Source organism: Arvicanthis niloticus, chromosome X (assembly GCF_011762505.2).
Source record: "Arvicanthis niloticus isolate mArvNil1 chromosome X, mArvNil1.pat.X, whole genome shotgun sequence".
In the NCBI taxonomy this organism is placed as follows: Eukaryota; Metazoa; Chordata; class Mammalia; order Rodentia; family Muridae; genus Arvicanthis; species Arvicanthis niloticus.
In genome coordinates, this window is record NC_047679.1 from 98,806,281 (window position 1) to 98,826,658 (window position 20,378).

Consider the following 20,378-nt stretch of genomic DNA (forward strand, 5'->3'; position numbering starts at 1 on the left):
AGGAGGAGCTAGGTGATGAGAGAGAGAAAGAGGGGGGGCATGGAGGCAGATGTTCACATGTCTCCACTAGTCAAAGATAATTGATATATCTAGGTTGGGTATTGGGTTACACTTTGAGCATTACCAAATTTATAAAGCCTTTGATTACATTAAAAATTGTATAAAAGCAAAAAGGAAAAGGGGGCATGGGATAGGGGTTTTCTAGGGAGGGGAAATTGGGAAAGGGGATGGTATCTGAAATGTAAATAAAATATCCAATAAAACAAAAAATGAGACTAAATAAAAATTAATCTTGAAATAAAAAAAAAAAAACATGGGGTGTCGTTGCCTCTCTCCCAGTTTTGCCTGACTTGTTGACTACATTTGTCATGAAAAAAGACTTCCTACTCTAGAAACATTGGGCCAGGAAGGGCAGAACAGCAACTATCTCTCCAATCTTGGGGGTGTTTAAGTTGGCAATATGGTTCCATAGGAGAGATTTTGTCCATGGTGTGTGAATGCCATTTTCTTTCACTGCTTGCCTGAGTTCTTTTAGGTCTGAGGCTTGGAGTGGGTACCAGTTAAGTACCCAGTTAACTTGAGTGGGGTTGATATTAACTGGGGATGCTCGAGCAGTTTGGGTTTCAAGTTCTATGGAATTTGGCAGGGTTTTATCTATGAGTTTTGAAGGTCTCTCACTTTTGCACTTGGAGAAGGGGGAAGGGATTTATCTTTCTATGGTTGAGTAAGGGGAGATGCAGGCGAGAGGTCCTTTGGTATTTTAATGGAGCCTTGCCTTTGGATGGGGGGAGGGATGAGCAGGAGGAGCAGATGGTTTGCTTGGCATTTCCTCCAAGGCCAATAAGGGGAGAAGGGTGGGTAGATGGATCTTATTTCTCTTATTAGTTGGGTAAGGGCTGTGAGGTCTGAAATAGGGTGATTTTTGTGACCTTGATCTTTGGGTTCATTTGACTGAGGGGGGTCAGGAGCTGTGTTGTTCTCAGTCTGTCCTATTTTAGATAGCCCTATACATTGCCAAATTGCCCCTAAGATTGGCAAAAACTCATGAGGGTTTTTAAAAATCTCTGTTTTTGATGAAGGAAGCTACTCTGCTCCATGAGTCTGGACTGTAAATTTTGTTGTCAGCCATGCATGGCACTATCTAAAGGACTTCCTCCCCAAACAAGGAGTCTTGTTTTTGGCTATTTTTATGCCATGGGATTTTAGTAGGGCACATATTTGCCTGGCCTGGGGTGCTTTTTTTATGTGATGTTGAGTTTCCCATGACAGAAAAGAGGAGAAATGCTTTGTCCAATGGGAACATTCCCTTGGTCTATTGGCTTTGGGGGATTCCACAGAGGTCCAAAATGCTAAGCCTTCCCACAGATTTAAGAACTGGCAGCCGCCCTGTGGCTTTTAAGTGGCTGCTGGCTGCTGCATTACCAGGGTTTTCTTTTTGTTTTAAAGAGCGTCTAGATAGAGAATCTTTGCCAATGCCTGTTGCGGGCTGTTGGGATTTAAAAAGAGGCCAGAGGGACCTTCAGTCAAAACCAGAGAGTAGCTCTGGCCAGAAGGCTTCAGTTGTTCCTTCTGCTTATCTAAATCCGCTCAGTGGCTCTGACTGAAAACACAGCAGGAAAAAGGACAGGTTGTTCATCTCCAGAGTTGGGGTGGGGCTCACCTTTCCACGGTATCAGTTCCTGCAGCTGTGTCGCTGTTCGAGCCTTATGTTGGGTGCCAGCTGTGGGTTCCCTGTTCCAGAGGGTGTCCCACGATTATCTCTAGCCTGGCCTGGTGCCAGGGTCTGGGCCAAGGGGACAGAGTGTGAGCAGGGAGGAGAGATCACCTGCCTCTGCTGTTGTCTCTGTTCGAGTCTCTGCTGTCACCACCTGGTCACTCCCAGGTGTTGCACCTGTCTCTCTGCACTGAGCCGGCCTGAAGCTGGCTAGCTGGCAGGGAGGCAACTTGGTGTCCCAGGCAGTTTTCAGGAGAGCAGATCTCTTCCCAAGTGTTACAGCTTTTGCGACAGAAACTCTCGGACACCGAGATGATTCTCACACACCTTTACTTCTCCGGAATAAAGCCCTTGTATACAGTTTCACGGCGGGTTAGGATCTGGCAGCAGATAACACCTATTGGCTTGGTCTGAGAGCTTGGAGATACTTCATCTAGATGTGGGAGAGCCTGAGGCACTGTTCTTTGTGACTGATGGCCATAGACCTCTCTGTGGGAGGGGCTGTGGAGGGCTGAAGCTAAACAAAAAGAACCAGGGCCTGGGAGCAGAGCCGAACACTTGCCATCTGATAAGGGTCTGGGGTTTGAGGCCTGTTTGACCAGGCACCCAGCTGCTTCTCACAGCCCACCGCCCCACACATATGTATGAAAGAAAGCCTCCTCTCAAGTAATGTATAATAGAAAAATGTAATCCAATGCCAATAAAATTAAACTTCTAGAAGTTATTTAAGAAGGATTCTGGCCTTTGGGGAACAGGAAGAACCCAAGGAATCAGACCTCTATGCCACAGAAAGAAACTCTGGGTCTACTATCCAGAAGGAATTGCATCCTCTCCAAGTCTCCAGACCTTTGGTTCCCATCAAAACTCTTCTTTTCATGCCAAATCCCCAACCAACTGTCTCGTCCAAAGAAATTATTTCAGTAACACACCTGGAACTAGAGTCCCACCTCCTGTTGTCCAGGAAACTGAGGGATCTCTATCCCTGTTTTCCACTCTTGACAAAGTCTACCACTTAGTTAATCATTCCCACCTGGAAATCAGCCAGGATCTCTGGTTATGTTATGGTGGGGGGGGTAGTTAACTCCCACCTCCACACTACTTAGGGATGGAAACTAACCAACTTAGTCTATTGGCAGACAAAACTCATTGTGACCAGAAACATCCCAAATTAATGTTAAAGGACTTTAAAAAGTCTGGAACTTGTCTAATATACAAAACCTTTAACCTACACATTCCCCCGTATTTCTGATGCCTGCTATTCTGCCTTGTGGGTTAACTCATCTGGAAAACAGTGATATTTACTGAGCACCTGACTACTTGGTGGGCACGGTTTGATTAAATGTACCTCTTCTGATGCTTTACAAACTGAGAAACTCCTTTTATGCACCTTCTGCCTCAGGTATACCTATATAATGGGGAAAAGGAGAGAATATATTTTAATATGAATCCTGGACTACAAAGAAAAAATATCTATGCCTGTTCAAATTCCACTACTAGCTGGTGTGGCATAGCCAGCTCAATAGACACGGGCGCCATCAGCCTTCATTATGGGGGGATACAAAGTTTAAGGAATGAAGTAGACAGGTTGATCAGGACTTAGAGTACCAAAAGTTTCCAATTCTGAATGAGAACAACAGTTAGATCTCTTGCAGAAGTTCTCCCACAGTATCAGAGGCTTAGACTTATTTCTCAGGAGACAACATGGATGGTGTATGGGTTTGGGAAACCCGTTGTTTCTATGCTAATTGAGCAGGAGTAATTGGAAAAATACTTGCCATATTTGGGGAACACCTCAGAAAGCTATCGGTACAAAGACATGAATCAGATAATTGGTACCGTTTCTCTTGGTCCTCTGGCTAACTACTCTGCTATCAGTACTGTCAGGACCTTTAATTCTAATTCTAATTGGATTAATGTTGTGGTCCTTTATTTTAAATCTCATGACCAATTATGTACAACAAAGGAATAATTCAGTCAAATTAATGGTTCTTAGTACCTTCCACACCTCTTTAGAGTAGGTTGAGTTCATGATTTGACTCATTCACTAAGACCAGTGGGGAATGTAATAGGCTCCCAGGCCTTAGCACAATTGACTTCTTTCAGACTATAAAACTCAGCAGGTAGACAGTACTACCTGCCAAAATAAAAAGAAGACCTAATTCATCGAAGTCTGTAGTTCTGGGAAAGTCTCTAAATGTACTGACCTTGGTTTTGACTTCTGTAGTTCTGCACCTGGTTGTTGTTGTTAACTAAAGTATGTAAATCCAATACATGGTTTTGTATTTAAAAAACTCATCCTGAGAAAGGCTCAGTGCTACACTGGGATCCTGGACACCCAGTGTAGCAGCCTGCCAGAGAATAAAGGCTTTCTGTTGTTTTAAATCCATATCTTCTCTGGTGAGTACCCCAAAACACCAGTAAAATAAACAAATAAATGTAATAAAAATATGAAAGAAAAACTGAGTCACTTGAGTCAGAAGCATAGCTTCTGGAGTGTAGGAGTTCAAGACCAGTTTGGGTACTACAGAAAGAGTGTTACAAGAAAAAATAACAACAAAACTGCATTCTGCATTCTGCCATTTGTGCTACCAGTGTGTCAATTGCATACAAAGGCCAGCTCTGACACAGTGTTAAATCTACTTGCTTCAGTTTCAAAGCAAAAACATATCCACTTCTGCACCTCTGATTGTCATAATGTTTTTTCCTACCAGTTTAATGAGAGCAGCCAGTGTTTCTTACATTGTCACCGAAGAGGAAGAGGAATACACAGATAGGTACAGGCAGGAAGTGGGAATGAGCTTACAAAAGTTTATACCTAAGGAAGCTCAGATCTGAGAAAAAGCACCATTTAAACCTAACACAGATCCAATCTCACGTGTATTATGGGGCCATTCAGTTTCAATTAGCTTTTACTGTTTACATCACAACTATGAAACTGCCCAGGAAAGAACATGAATCTGAATTGTGGAAACTGAGGTTGATAGAAGGGAGGTTAGGGGGACATTTTATTTATTTATTTATTTATTTATTTATTTATTTATTTATTTACTGAGTGCTAAGTGTGTCCAACTTGCAGGCAGTAACCTGCATGCATCTCACGAAAGCTACCAACACATTTGTAGATGATAACGTCAAGTTACATCATCAGAAGTTTGCACAAACCTGATACAGTTGGCCTTGAACTTGCTATGAACTGAAGGCTGGCCTCAAATATGTGGACCTCCCATCTTTACCTCTCAAGTTCTGGGATTACAGGCTTATGTCACTTTGTCTAGCTTCAGGGAAACTATATCTGTGCACACTTACATTAGAAGCTACTTTATGGTTCTAGCAAGAATGACTTAAGAGGTTGCATGACTCAGTGGCTACAGAGTCAGCTCAGTGGTAGAGCACTTGCCTAGCAAGTGCAAGGCCAAGGACATAGTCCCCAGCTATGCCAGACCTACTGGCGTAAAACATCTTATAAGAGCTGTTGAATGTAGTATCCCATGCATGCAATTCCAGCCCTCTGGAACTAGACACAGGAAGAACAGGAGTTTAAGGCCCGCCTAAGTAATATGAGACACTCTCTCAAAAAACAAACAAACAAACAAACAACAAAAATTAAAAAAAACCAAAGGTGATTTACATTCTCGAAACTTGAACTTCATGCTTTAAAAAAACACAATAGTGGGCTGGAGAGATGATGGCTCAGTGGTTAAGAGCACTGTCTGCTCTTCCAGAGGTTCTGAGGTCAGTTCCCAGCAACCACATGGTGGCTCACTACCATCTGTAATGGGATCTGATGCCCTCTTCTGGTGTGTCAGAAGATAGCTACAGTGTACTGACATACATAAAATAAATAAATCTTACACACACACACACACACAATAGTCTCACACTTATTTTTTTAACCTTCTCAGAATACTGTGCTGCTTAAGTGTGTTGGTTTGTTTGAGTCAACTGGACACAAATTAGAGTCATCTGGGAAGAGATAATTTAATTGAAAAAAAAAAAAAGGCCCAACAAGATTGACTTAAGCTAACATTGTGGGGGAATTGTGTAAACTTAATGTTTGAAGTAAGAGATCCCAGGCCACTGTGGGCAATACCATCCCTAGGCAGGTGGTTCTTTATGGTACAAGAAAGCAGGCTGAGCAAGCTATGTGGAGCAGGCCAAGAAACAGCACTCCTTCGTAGTTTTGAAAGAGTTAAAGATGGAGTCAAAATGCAGTTCAGCTTGTTCTGCTCTTCGGGTCCTAGGAAACTACCTATCCACAAGATAGATATGATGAGAGATCAGGGTAGCGTGACCAAGCGCTGTGGGTACCAAGAACTAGAAATGGATTAGATAGAGTTTGAGAAGAGTTCAGGTCAACGCGCCCGTGTACCCTGGATACCAGAGAAAAATTGAATAGGGTCTTAAGAGAACAAAAAGATATTCCCCCTGACCATTTGTTGAACCTGTCACGGGAACTGAACACTAGACAGGTACTTTCTATAGACACTTAATCATGACTCACCCCTCATTCCCCCTGGGCTGTGGCTTTTCCCTATAAAAAGCCCTTCCTCTGTCCAGAAGGGGTCATACTTCATTGCTTGCCTCTGCGTAGGACAGGCTGGAAGTGCAACCTCAACTCATTGATTTGAAATATACTTCTTGCAGTTACATCAAGTTTGGTGTCTTTGCAGTTATTGGGGTGGCCGCGAGTTCCCAGGAACAGGGAAGGAGTTCCTTCCTTCCTGTCAGGCCTTACAGTTTCTGCTTCAGTCCTTTCATCCCTCAATGAATTATGGAACTATGACTCAGGGCATGTAAGTCAAACCAACCAGTTCCTCCCTAAGTTGCTTTCAGTCATGATCTTTATCATAGCAATAGAAATGAACTAAGACAACTTCTTAATCCAATATAGACTCATGATTCTTAAAAAAAAATATATGTGCTAGGATACTGGCTTTGCTAGGATTTCTTCTCAAATAATTAATTAGACCTCATCCTATACACAGGATTTTGATAACATTAGGTCTCTAAGTGAATAGAAATTAAAAGTCTTTAAACTCTTAGGTTAGGCTATTTGATCATGTTTTGAGGATCTGTGTCTGTCCGCAGTTAAAGACATGGTAGGATAAAACAGAAATGAAATTGGATGGGTAAGGAAGTGGGAGAGTATGGGAGGGAGTGAGGGAGGAGAAAAAATATGGAGAAGATTTATTGTACAAAAGGGTTTTTTTTTTTTTTTAGATAAAAATAGTTTTGTTAAGAAAAATGTGGTAGGAGGGGCTGGGTTTGTGTCTTAGTGGTTAAAAGCACTGGGTCCTCTTGCATAGGAACAGGGTTTGATTCCCAGCACAGGCATGGTGGCTCACAACTATCTGTAACTCCTCTTCCAGGGCATCTGATGCCCTCTTGTGGCGTCCTCTGATACCAGGCATGCAAGTGGTGCACAGTCATACATGCAGTCAGAACCCTCATGCACTTAAAAACAAGTAACATTAAAAATTGTTTTAAAAACTTTTTTTAAAATTACTGGAGCTTGTGGGAGTAAGTAGCCTATTGACCAAATAAATATAGGGCAAAAGACAGTGGTAAGATCAGACAATTAGTAAAGAAAGGGGAATGGCAAAGAAACTGGAGAAGTTATGTTTGAAAGAAAAAAAAAACAAATGTATCAAGAATATTTTTTAAAAAGTGTCCCAGTTCTCTGCCTGCATCAAGGCTGTCAAGTTCAAAGGTCAAGTTCAAGGCTAACACCAGGCTCTCCTTGTCTTGTGTTTTTAGAACGTAGATTATATGATCCAAAGAGACAGTTTAACCAGTAAAGGCAATTGATGCCAAGACCCAGGACTTGAGTTCAATCCCCAGGACCCACATGGTGGATAGAATCAGTTCCCATGAATTGTCTTTTGACCTCCACACACCCTCTGTTGCATGTGCATACTCACATATGTGCCCACAAAATAAGTCAAAAGGCAAGTATGAGTATAACCCCTATTATTACTATACTATACTATTGCAACATACCCTATATTTCAAAGTAGGCCAAGACACTTGGTGGAAAGAGAGAATTAACTCCTGCTATGTTAGCATGTGTACACACAAATATACAGGCTGAAGTGGTTAACCCAAAAACTAAAGAAAAATTCCCTGCAGAAAATTGGAGAAACTAAAATCAATGTGAATCCAACTTCTAATACAAAAGAGAAGGAAGCTATGCTTGATTAGCCACATCCATATCTGTCAGTGATCCCTGTCTCCCTTATTGTCCAATATCCAGAGGGCTATTTTAATTACTTATAATGTGACAGAGCAAGACATTACAGAAGATCCTCGGTCTTGTATTCTTGCTGAGGCCACTTTAGGTTTGACTAGAATCTGATCTTGATGGGAAGCTGCATGAAAAATTACCCAACTCTATTCTGGGGACCTGAGGTCAAGATTCCCCAGCTTCCTTAGCTTCTGTCAAACTGCTTGCTTGTGCAGAACATCCCTGCTCCAGCTAACTGAATTTTTTAAAAAGAATTATTTATTTATTTTATGTATGTGAGTGTACCGTTGCTATCTTCAGACACACCAGAAGAAGGCACCAGATTCCCATTACAGATGGTTGTGAGCTACCATGTGGTTGCTGGGAATTGAACTCAGGACCTCTGGAAGAGCAGTCAGTGCTCTTAACCACTGAGCCATCTCTCCAGCCCTGCTAACTGAGTTTTTTAAAGCTTCTGTTAAACTTCTTGCTTGTACACAACACTCCTTGCCCCCTCCACCTAACTGCTTGTCTTAGCTTCTGTTAAACTGCCTGATTGTTCAGAACACCCCTGCTCCAGCCAACTGATTACTTTTAGTTTCTGTTAAACTGTTTCCTTCCCCCTCCAGCTAACTGCATATATTAGCTTCTGTTAAACTGCCTGTTTGTGCACAAGACACCCTGCCCCCTCCAGCTAACTATTTTTTAGCTTCTGTTAAACTGCTTGCTTGGGATAAACCTCCCCTTGAAGCTCCTGAGCGAGATATCAAGATATGGTTTTTGCCTTCAAAAATCCCTTACCCTAAACACTAATAAACATTTCACTTCAGTCTCAAATATTTGAGTGTATTCCAGCAAGATGGAAGAAAGACTTTCAATCAGCTATAAACTATGTATGAGTGGTCATCTCTGGCTTCCAGTAACAGCAAATGCAATTTTTTAGTAGTTCTAGAAACAATTTTTAAAAGGAAGGCATCTCAGCTTGTCCAATTTTTAAATGTAAATAATATGTTATTTTTTTAGGTTTTTTTTTGTTTTTGTTTTGTTTTTTTTTGAGACAGGGTTTTTCTGTATAGCCCTGGCTATCCTGGAACTCACTCTGTAGACCAGGCTGGCCTTGAACTCAGAAATCCACTTGCCTCTGCCTCCCAAGTGCTGGGATTAAAGGAGTGTGCCATCACTGCCTGGTTGATATGTTAGTTTTTAATAAAAATTTATGTGTGTCCATATGAATGAATGCCACATGTATTTGGGTACGGGATCCTCTGGAGCTGGAGTTGGTTGTGAGCTGCCTGACATGGGTGTTGGGAACCAAATTCAGGTCTTCTGCAAAAGCACCATGTGCTCTTAATCACTGAGCCATTGCATCAACATCCTACCCCAACTCCTCCATATGCTTAAACTTATGTGTGTGTGTGTCTAAATTAAATATTAATATGTAGCCTTGACTGGGCTGGAATTGGTTTTATAGATCAGGCTGGCCTCAAACTCAGAAAGATCAGTCTGCCTCTGCCCCCTGAGTACTGGGATTAAGGTACAACCATGATTAGCTTATAAACGCTTTTTCTAAAGATTCAAGATCATCCCATTTTTTACTTTTGAGATAGGGTCTCACTATGTAGCCCTGGTTGGCCTGACACTCACTCAGTAGAGCAAAGTGGCCTTAAACTCACATAGATCTGCCTGCCTCTTGCCTCCCTTATACCAGGATTAAAGGCATATGCCATCATGCCTGGCTTGGTTTTTTTTCCAACTAAGATATTAAATCACAGGATACTATGACTTTCTTGGGTGTTGCCATAACACTTCATGAAGGGCAGTTAGTTTTATATCTGAGAATGCAAAGTGTGGTGAGCAAGTGTACCCCTGTATGAATGTTTATTGGCATGAGCACGGCCATATCAGGGACACCAATGCTTTAGAACCTTGGGATCACCTTCCCCTAGTTTAAGTATGATGTTTATGAACATTGACCTTTAGCCAAAACCCCTGTGTCCTGGATGACTACAGATGGAGTCAGCTCTCCTACAGAGATCCTTAACTGAGATTAGCTAACTTGCTTCCTCCTTGGTGCTGTACACAATAAAGAAGCTTTAGTTCCCTTAATAGTGCTGGTGCATCTCCATCAGAGCACACAGCCTACCCCATCACAGCCTCTTTTTGTCTTCCTTTCTTCATTTTCTGTTGCTCCAGTCCAGGGCAATCCGAAAGCCATTCAGATCTCCAAAACAGAGGATACCTAATGGCAATGTGGAGTCTATGTCATGTAGCTAATGTGTCTTGAATATTTTAAATTGCTTCTAGCCAGTTTTCTAATACTTTTAATAATGTTCTATGAAAGATGAAAATGTTGAGCATGCACTGTAATGTTTAAAAACTAGTTCCATCGCAAACGGAGTTTCAAACAAAGTTACTGTGTGGAAAAATAAAAACCTAGGAGTCAGCAGGACATTAATGTTAGGCTAAAGATTGTTAACCACGAGATGTTTAGATCTTGACTCCAGAGTTAGCACTTCCAGCAGCTGAGTCTTGACAGCAATTTAAAAAGAAAACTGATCTCAGAGCTATGTGGCTCATTTCCTCTTATTGTATAATTCTTATCATAAAATATTAATCAGATGCTCATTCTGCTTTTGTAATCTCTATTATCCATTTGGTTGCTCAGAAAAAAAATGAAAGAAGAAGAAAACAACAACAACAACAACAACAAAAACTCCAAAGTTGAGACAGTTGTGATGTACTCCTTTAAAAACTCCAGCCCCTGTCTTCCTTCTTGGCAGCAGCTCTAAGGTTGGCAAAGAAGGCTGTTGTTGTGATGTTGCTATAAACAAAATAAACTTGCATTTTCCCTTTAAAGTGGCCTGGGACTCCACAACAGGAGCGAGTCTAACCCTGTGGATTAGTTGGTGTGAAATAAAGGGCTGTCAGTATTAGAACACATTCCTAGATGAGCTGCTCTACAGGAAAATTTCTCACTAAGATTGAAGCTGAAATATAATTGGTATAACACTTTAGAAACAAACACAATATATGGCTCTTTGGACTTTTGGTATGTGTTTTAAATATTGTGCATGAATTGAAATGTAATAAAATAAATAATAATAATACAACCAACCAACCAACCACCACCAGCACCACCACCACCATCATCCAGTAAAACAGACAAACAAAATCCCTGGAAGATGAGTATAGCTGCACTAACTTCTAATTGTAGCACTCGGGAGGCTGAGTCAGGAAGACCATAAGTTTAAGGCCAATCTGAGTTACATAACAATTTCTAGGACCCCATGGGCTGATATCCTGTATCACAGTAAATAGTAAACAAACAGAACACAAAAGAAGAGCGCCACAAAATGACTGCTGATGACACATGTCCATTTCATGCAAACTGAGGCCAGGGCAAAGGAAAGCAAGAGTGAAGGGGGGCAGGGGAAAAAGGGAATAAATGGCATAGGTGGCGTGTGTGACCGTGACCTCAGAAGCACCTCATCTCCAATCAGACTCCAGAGCAAGGATGGTATCAGGCAGCCCTGGGAAATGTGGGCATATTTCTCAGCATTAATGAATGTCCTCTGACACAGACTCTACTGTGACCCTGATTCTTAAACCAAACCTCGTATATGATAATAATAGTGACTGTTTTAGTATATTGAACAATCAATGTCAGTAAAAGAAGCTGTACATTATGAAATTCTTTATACTTTTGAGAAGCTGCTTTAAAAAAAACCTTTTGATTCTTTGTGAATTTCACAGCATGCACCCCAATTCCACCCATCTCCTCTTCCCTTCATATTCTCTGCCTTTCAACCTCCCCCGGAAAACAAAACAATCCCATGAACAAACAAACAAACAAACAACTAACTTGTTGTGGAAGCTGTAGTGTGTCACAGCGTGTGTTACACTGTACCCTTTTGTTCACATATCTTTACTAGCAAATGTCACTGCAAGGTCTAGTTCAAGCCTCTGTCTTCTGCTACATCATTAATACTGGATCCTCATGGGGACTCCTTTCAGATATCCTGCTGTTGCCCTGTGTCAGGGAGACCTTGCAGCTTTAGATTTGCAGGACCAGCCCCTTCATGTATTCCAACAGTTGATAGATGGGGTAGATGTTGGGGGTGGGCCAGCTGAAAGCCCTGGTCCTGGGTCTAGTTGGTAGCTGAGTTGGTCAGCCTGACATCTCTCCTAAATTCATGCAATTTGCCCTGGCAAGGGGCAGGGACAACTTTTAGGCTCTCATGTCTTTGGGGTTGGTTCTCCCTTGCCCATGTCAAACTCTAGCACACTGCCTAGACAAGGTGAAAGGTCACTCTCTGGAGTTCTGCACCCGGCAAGAGGCTGGGTCAGCTCACCCACTCTCACATCCTCAGAGCCAGCTTTTACTTGCCTAGGCACAGAAACTGCTTTCTTAATGGCAACTATTTCAGGGAAGTTGTGAACCCCATCTATTCAGTTAAGTTGCAGAAGAAGCTTACAGCCTTGTATCTCTCCTGCCGTGTTTGCTTTTGCCCACCCCTTTGAGACACGTCACTCTAGCCTAGGTTGAAGAAGACCTTGAACTCTGTTTCTCCTGCCTCCACTTCCAAAGTGATGTGATTATATACCTGTCACGATGTTAGATAGTTTTATTTTAAAGATAGGGTCTCATAGATCCTGAGCTGGCCTAGAACTGGCTTTTGTAGCATGTGATGACGTTGAACTTTTGGTCCTCTTGTTTCCACCTCCTGAGTTCTGGGTATTGCTTGTGTGTACAACCACACCTAGTGTATGCTGGGGACTGAACCTAGGGTTTTATGCACACTGGGCACTCTACCAACTGAGCTACATGCCTGACTCTTTCCCCTTTGAGAGAGGGTTTCTCCCTCTCATTATTTGGAATTGTGGGGATGTTGCATATGGTATAATGTGCCCCATGATTTAAATGCTACTAAGTGGAACAGCCTCCTTCTTGAAAATCCCATCTTCAGCCAGCAGTAAATAGACTAGAGGATCAAGCTGGATATTAATTTTTCAAGACAGCGTCTCACAGTGTAGCCCTGCCTATCCTGGAACTCACTATATAGGTAGACTGGCCTCAAACTCACAGAGATCTGCCTGTCCCTGTCTCCTCATTGCTGGGATTAAAGGTGTACACACCGTACCTGGGTTTAGTTTTTCTCAAACAGTTATTTGTGTATGTTTGTGTGCATACACACATGCTACAGCAAATGTGTGGAGGCGAGAGAACAGCTCTCAGGAATAGGGACTCTCCACTAGCTGTGTCTCAGGGATTAACTCAAGTAGTCAGGATTACTGGCAAGTTCTTTACCCAATGAGCCATTTTGTTGATCCCAGGCTGGATATTAAACACGTTTTCCCTGAGGATGTCCAAGAGTCATTTATCCTCCAAAACTTGTTGAACTGAAAAAAAATTACAAAATAGGTTTGACACGTGAGGCCCATGGCTTCTGCCCTGACTAGCTGTAATAGGAATATCTAAGCTATCTAATCAAACTGGTCTGAAGTTCACTCAAAACCACCACCAGATTGGCAGTTTCTTCCCATAACCGCACGCAACACACACTATGGAGAAAACCTAATAAACACACAAGACAGTGGTGCTACAGTACAGTTACATCGATAGATCTGAGCACCCGGGAACCTCAGACAGGAGTATTAATTGCTGTGTATTCCTAGTCCAGTCTGGAATACATAGTGAATACATGGGAAGCCAGGGCTACAATAAAAAGCCTGTCTCAAGCAAAATAGTGTGTGTGTGTGTGTGTGTAGCCCAAAATATAACCGGAAAAAGTCTTTAACACTAGAAATGTCTGGGGAAAATATTCAGAATTCAAATTGTGCCCTCTTTTTAAGGTGTATAGTTGAGCCACTTAATTTACTGTTACCCTTTATTCTAGATGTGTGCATGTGTGGAATCAGGTATGTGCACAGCAGTGCAGAAGCCCTTGGAGATCAAAGGCATTAGGTTTTCTGGAGAGTTACAAGGGGCCATGAGCCACCTGACCTTAGTACTGAGAACCGGAGTTCTCTGTAATAGCAATGTAACTTGCTCATAAGTACTAAGCCATTTCTCAACTCCTGATATTTTTTTTATGATTGTGTGTGTTCTGAGTGCATACTATGAAGGTCAGAGGACAACTTTCTTGGAATTTTCTCTCTCCTTTTATCCTGGAATTGAACTCGGGGTTTCATGCTTTTGGGGCAAGCACTTATATCCTCTGAGCCACCTCCCCAGCTCCTAGATTGTTCTTTGTTCCCATTTTCTAAAAAAATTCTAATTTGTAAATGTTTTGTCAACAACCACACCATATACTTTGGCAGTGTCTTAAGATGGCATAACTATTTTAGAAAAATTAAAATCTAGGATTAGGACATTTCATACTACATTACTATAAGCTAAAAATAGGAAGTCAAGTACTTTGATTTTTGAGATATCCCTATCAGAACTAAATATGTATTTAATTGTATTTAATTGCTTATATACTGTGTTTGGGTAAGTTGTCCTTTTATCTCAATGTCACAACATAAGTTTGTTCAATTCCCTAAGTCTGTGTGTTTTAATTTAAAAAATTTGCATATGGATGCTTTTGCCTGTGTGTATGTACCATATGCATACGGACACAGGAAAAGTGTCAGAGTGTCAGATCTTCTGAAACTGGAGTTAAAGGTCTTTGAAAGCCACCGTGTGGGTTCTGGGAATTGAATCTGGATCCTCTTGACTGCTGGGTCATCTCTCAAAACCTGTTTTAAAAATGATTATTGAAATCATAAAGTGAAGTCCCGGGGAACTAATTTGCAAACTTCCCAAGTTAGAATGGGTACTGAACTCAGTTCCACCCAGAAGTATTCCCTAAACAACAGCACTGCTATACAGTTAACATTTTATTTAATCTTATACAGGAAACAGGAGGAACGGATTGGTTCCTTTTTTTTTTTTCATCAGTAGCTTACAACTCTTTTGGTGAGATTCCCATTTGATGTTTTCTCAGTTTTATTACCCCCAAATGCCAATTTTATTATTCACTTTGCAAATATCAGGTAGGGAATGAAATGTGAAGCTAACTTATTCCATTTCTGACTTCTCCCCAAATTTATTAAACTTCACAAACATGAGGCAGCTAATCAAATATCAAGGAGACAAATTCGGAGCGTCTTGTTGCACGTTTTAGAATGACTGCTTGGGCACCTCGTATTCCGGTTCACTTCGCCCAGCGGTTTCTGCTTCGGATCCAACGTTTGTTTGCATTCCACGTTCCTTTCTGAGGGGAATAAAACAACAACCGTTCAAGATTTTCTAATAGGTAAAATTAAGTATAGTCCACTGGTGGTGACCCTTCTGCCTCTGCTTCTCCAGTACTAGGATCCTAAGAGTTGGGAACACTAAGCTTAGCAAAGATAACAGGGCTCACCAAATGGGCCCCCTACAGCCCGTGACTATGGAGGGAGAAGCCCAAGGGGTCCCCAGAAAAGACTTCGAGCCCCCTAGAGCAAGTGGTTTACCGCCTAAACACGCTGGGGAACTGAGTTCTTTGGAAGACTCGGTCCAGTTCTTGAAGCTTCAGCTCACTGAAGGCAGCGCAGATCTTGCTTAAATCATCATCCTGAATCTGCTGGATCTTAGTTGTAGCTTGTTGGATTGGCTGGTCCTGGTCACCATAGCCCTTGTTTTCCTCTTTGTTCTTGGCTCCGTGCGCTCCTGTAACTAGAAAACCAAAACTATTACTTTCTCCTGCTGCTCTTCCCAAATCAGATTTAGGCCAAATTTGGTCACCACCATCACCTCCTCCCCCAACACTGATCATAGGCAGTTTCACTTCTGAAAAGGATAAAGACAGATGAAGAATCCAAGAGACAGATAGAAAAACCTAAAGGCCGGACACCCAAAGGCTGCCACCAAGGAGTAGCATCTGTGGCGTCTCTACTATCCTATCCACATGTGTACCTCACAAAGCTTGTTTTTTGGGGGGGAGGGAGGGAAGGTATACCCTCCGAATTCCCCCAGAGGTTTCTTTGGGGAGGGTTGTAGGCCAATTTCTCCATTTCAGCCCAAGTACCAACCTTTAGCTTTTTCCAAGTTAGCATCAGTTCTGAAGCTCTGGTAGCTGGTGTCCTGATGCTCGAACTGGCGGCGAGGATCCATTTCGAAGGTGTTTTTTGAAACTTTTGGCGTTTAAAGCTCAGGAGGTCTGCTCTGTGAGATGGCAGCTGAACCACGGTCCTCTCGCCGCGCCGCCGCCAACTGTTCTGCTCCAAGCTCTGAGAGACCAGCTTGAGGGGTTTGTACCTATTGTGACGTTCACGGGGTTGATGATTGGACAGTGGTGACGTGCACAAGGTTGGGGATTGGATGAGTTGCAGGCATGTACTACACTGGTGATTGGTCAAGCTAGGACATGCATAAGGTTTGTGATTGGATGGGCTGTGATGATTTGGTGCTGCAGATTGGACTGTCTAGGGAATCCTGTCCCTGGGGATTGGACGGCTGTGACAGGCACGACAGTGGGAGGATTGGACAAGCTTCAGGCATGTGATTGATTGATCAGGCTAGGACACACATACGGTTTGTGATTGGATAGGCTGTGATGTATTTGATGCTGTAGTTTGAATTTTCTAGGGGTCTTCTGTCTCTAGGGATTGGATGGGCTGGGAGGCACATTCACACAATCATAGGGATTGGAGGGCTAGAATGTACATATGTGCGATGCTGGGGATTGAACAGATTGTAAAGGGCATGAAATTGTGGGATTGAGTGACACGCTTCCGGGTGTGGCTGTTGGGAGGGAAAACCTGTCTTGTGGGGGAAGGGGCAGAAGAGCGAGACTAAGGGTGAAATCTCGCGAGAGCCTCTGAGCTCATAGAGAAAAGCTACCCCACCCCACCCCCCACCTTCAAGGTGAGCATGCGCATTTATGGTGTGTTTCCTTCCTCAAGAGCTACACAAAACTGGAAGACCTGGTTTCTGAAAGCTGAGTTATCTTCGAAGGATTTGCCCCAGGGTTCTGGCCCATTGTCTCCCAAAGTGTGTAAGTTGTAAATAAGAGGAAACAAGCAGGCAGCAGTTTACAAGCTAAGAGTTTGCCCAACCACATAGAAGCTGAGGGCACTAAGCTTGGCAAGGTGTCCAGGAAAAACTATACCCTGACTGGCAACTACAGGGACAAGAGCACGCACTTAGCTGGGGCATTTTGACCCTGAGTTTCTAGAACAGAGTTGGGTACTTCTCCAGGGTACTTTTCACTTGTAGAAAGTGGGGGTGGTGGTGGTCAATTTCAGGTTAAACCAGCAGTGGAGCCAGATGAGACAAGATAAGAGGAAACTGCTTTGCCACAGTAATCAATCAGGTAAGAAGCATGCTGACATATAGAGCAGTGATTTGAATCTGGGAAGTTAGAAAACACGTCCTCCTCAATGATCATTTCCTAACTTTTTTAAAGATTTATTTTTTGTGAATACAGTGTCACTGTCTTCAGACAGGTTTTGAGACACTGTGTGGTTGCTGGGAATTGAACTCAGGGAGCCCTGGAAGAGCAGTCAGTGCTCTTAACTGCTGAGCCATCTCTCCAGCCCTTCTAATTTTTTTTCAAAACAGGAATGTGGGTGACAGGAAGTCCTTAGGTAACAATAAAAATAAACAAAAAGGAGACTAAGTACTTGAAACTAGAATACCCAAATCGACTTCTTTGCTGAAATTTTAGTATTAACCCCAAATGATACACTATCCTTCACCAACCACGGAGGCTGTTATGTAAAACAGCTATTGCTGGGAAGGACAGGATAGAATGTGCAGAAAATAGAACCTTGTGTATTACCTATGACTTTAAAACATGTCTGGGCTCCTGTGAAAAACATGAACAAAAGCCTCAACAACATACAGATTTGAAGTCCAACCTGACCATTTCACTTATGAGTAAACACTCAGATGAGCTGGGAGCAGAACCTACACAGATCCATGTAACCCACATTCAGGGCAGCATTGGTTGGAGTAGCTGGCAATGAATGCACCTATGTGCCCTTTGATGAACGAGTTGCTGAAATGTGAAATATAATTATACAGAAAGGAATATTTATTATTTATGATGCATATTATTATGCTATTATTTAAATTATTTATAATGCAATATGTACATGGGAATATTCATTATTGATACTCAAAAAAAGGAATGAAATCCTGGGTTCTATCTTCAATATTGCCCAATACAAATCAAAACAAAAGCTTCTGAAATAAAACAAAGCATTTTTTTATTTTTTTGGTTTCTTGAGACAGGGGTCTTGTTATATACCCTAGGTTGGCCATATCTTCTATTTGTAGGAGTCTAGGTTTGCAACATTATTCCTGTCTCATTACATTATAGCTGAATCTTGTATACATTGTGCTGATAGGATAAAGTATAATTCCATATTTGTGTGTGTGTGTGTTTGTGTGTGTGTGTGTGTGTGTGTGTGTAGCATTAAAGTTCATATGGGTAGAGTGGTGTTTCCTCGGGGCTGGAGGATGGAACATTAAGAGATTATGTTTAGTGAGTGTGAAGTTTCACTCTGGGAAGGTAAAGAGTTGTGCAGATGTGATGCATGGTGGTCATGGTTGCTCAGTGGGGTCAATGTACTTAATGTCATTGAACAGTGTGCTTTTGGGGGTTGTTTTTGGAATACAGGGTCTCACACTGTCTCCAAAACACAGTGAGTTGGTCATGCTATTGAATGTGGGACAAAATTGCTCAACACATAAATGTTGTCAGAGAAATTTGTGATTGGGGATGTATGCTTTATTCATTTTGTAATAGGAAAATTTCAACAAGAACTTGCTATCATGACTTTTGTGCCCCACCAATATGTGCACACTTCTCATGAAAACCAAATTTTGTAACTGTGGTGTTTGTCAGCTGCCTATATGGTGAGAACATGTTCTATCTAGATCCTGTTAACAAACCGTACCCACAGCTGCTACTCTGATTTAAGAGGGGCAGGTGTTTTTCTTGCTTTATTTGGGGGTAGCATGTGTTACCAGGATAGGAAGTGAGGAGGGTAAACCACAGTTGGCTTAAGGAGAGGCTGGAATTCTATTATTTGGAGGTCATGAGCTTTGGAAGCAGGGACACTCAACATCTGATCAGTGTTGCAAGCTGTCTCATGGCTGACAGTAAGAGACATGAGGGTGAACACAATACATGTCTGGTTTTGTTAGGAACCATTTAACATGTTGCAAGAATGAAAAAAAAAGATTCAAGTAAAGAAGTCTGTTTCTGAGATATGAGAACTATAGGAATGTGAGATTCTGCTCTGGGAAGGAGGAGACAATATGGCTTCTGGACTGGAGCTGTGGACCAAGAGAGAAGAGCCTGCCTGTGAGCTGGATAGAATGGAGTCTAAGTGTACCTTTGAAGCAGCAGGATCCCTGCCAGAGTAGCTATCAGTGCCCTGTGTGCCACATAAAGGGAAGGCAGGGAAGAGAAGTGGAATCAGCCTAGATATACTTGGGCTGGCTGCTCTTGTGAATGACCTCATAGGAAGTTTCTTTTAGGGTTCAGGGCTGAAATGAAATTCTTAGCTTATTCAGAATCAACTTTGTCTGGAAAATTACTATCTTTCTTTAGGGCCATGTCCTGCTTCTTTTGCCCATGGTCAGGGGTGGGGTGAGGTACATCTTACCTCTCACACTAGGGGTTGGTCCTGAGATATACAGCACTGTTACCTCGTGGAAGGAGGACCTTGTCATCTTGTTTAAAGGCCAGTTTCTGATAATGGAAACCATAATTTTACTAATCCAGAAGACACATGGATAAAGATGTTGAGAATTTACCTCTTTATTGAAAACACAAGTGCTGAGGAGATAGGGCTGAAACAAAAGGTTGTTGGTGGAGGGGGCTGGGGGAGGAGCTGGAGGGGGTGGAGCCTCTGCATCTGGCTCCCAGGCAAGGGCGAAACTTGAGGCTTCTCCACGATTTTCAGGGAAAGGTGATCTGCTTACAAGGAGGAGGAAGACCTCTGAGCCTTTATTTATGGATTATATTTCCTGTATTGCGCTCTCTTCTTTTCAAACCAATTCTACAACAGGAGAAAAAGAAATCGGCTTACTCTATAGTAAATAATTAGAGGAGAAAAACTGAAAAAAACACATCATGGCTTTCTGTTCTCTGTCAGAAGACCCTTTTTTCCTTACTGCTCGAATTTTTTGAGGGGCTGATGGTGTGAAACATGGAACAGTATCCCCAGCAGTCCAAAATAGTCCCTAAGCAAATATCCAAACGCCACATGCTCCTTTCCCCTCTCCATCGTAGCGCACACTGGAAGACATTAGCAGCAGCATTGCCAGGCAGGAAATGATAACACTGGGTGCCTTTATCTGTGTGGCTTCACTAGGCACTTCAAAACAGCAAGAGGATCAGGCATTTGGACTCTATGCTTTCCCCATTCCCACCAGTCTCTGTTTAATCAATCAGCTTT

The 20,378-nt window shown here is 42.3% G+C and overlaps 1 protein-coding gene and 1 pseudogene across 2 annotated transcripts in view; one reads left to right on the forward strand and one right to left on the reverse strand.

Moving 5' to 3' along the window:
* Positions 1-14,819: 14,819 nt before the first annotated feature.
* Positions 14,820-16,182, reverse strand: LOC143435481 (uncharacterized). The gene is made up of 3 exons (XM_076918352.1): positions 15,996-16,182; positions 15,438-15,639; positions 14,820-15,196 (listed from the first exon to the last, which is right to left on the reverse strand). The coding sequence occupies exons 1-3, from the start codon at positions 16,075-16,077 to the stop codon at positions 15,103-15,105; spliced, it is 378 nt and encodes a 125-aa protein (XP_076774467.1). The 5' UTR covers positions 16,078-16,182; the 3' UTR covers positions 14,820-15,102.
* Positions 16,183-17,144: 962 nt separating this feature from the next.
* The window catches only part of LOC117694352 (microtubule-associated protein 4 pseudogene), a 40,307-nt pseudogene continuing 37,073 nt past the window's right edge, over positions 17,145-20,378 (forward strand). The window contains exon 1 of the transcript XR_013106069.1: positions 17,145-17,278. The product of XR_013106069.1 is annotated as a microtubule-associated protein 4 pseudogene (transcript). The remainder of the gene's footprint in view (positions 17,279-20,378) is intronic.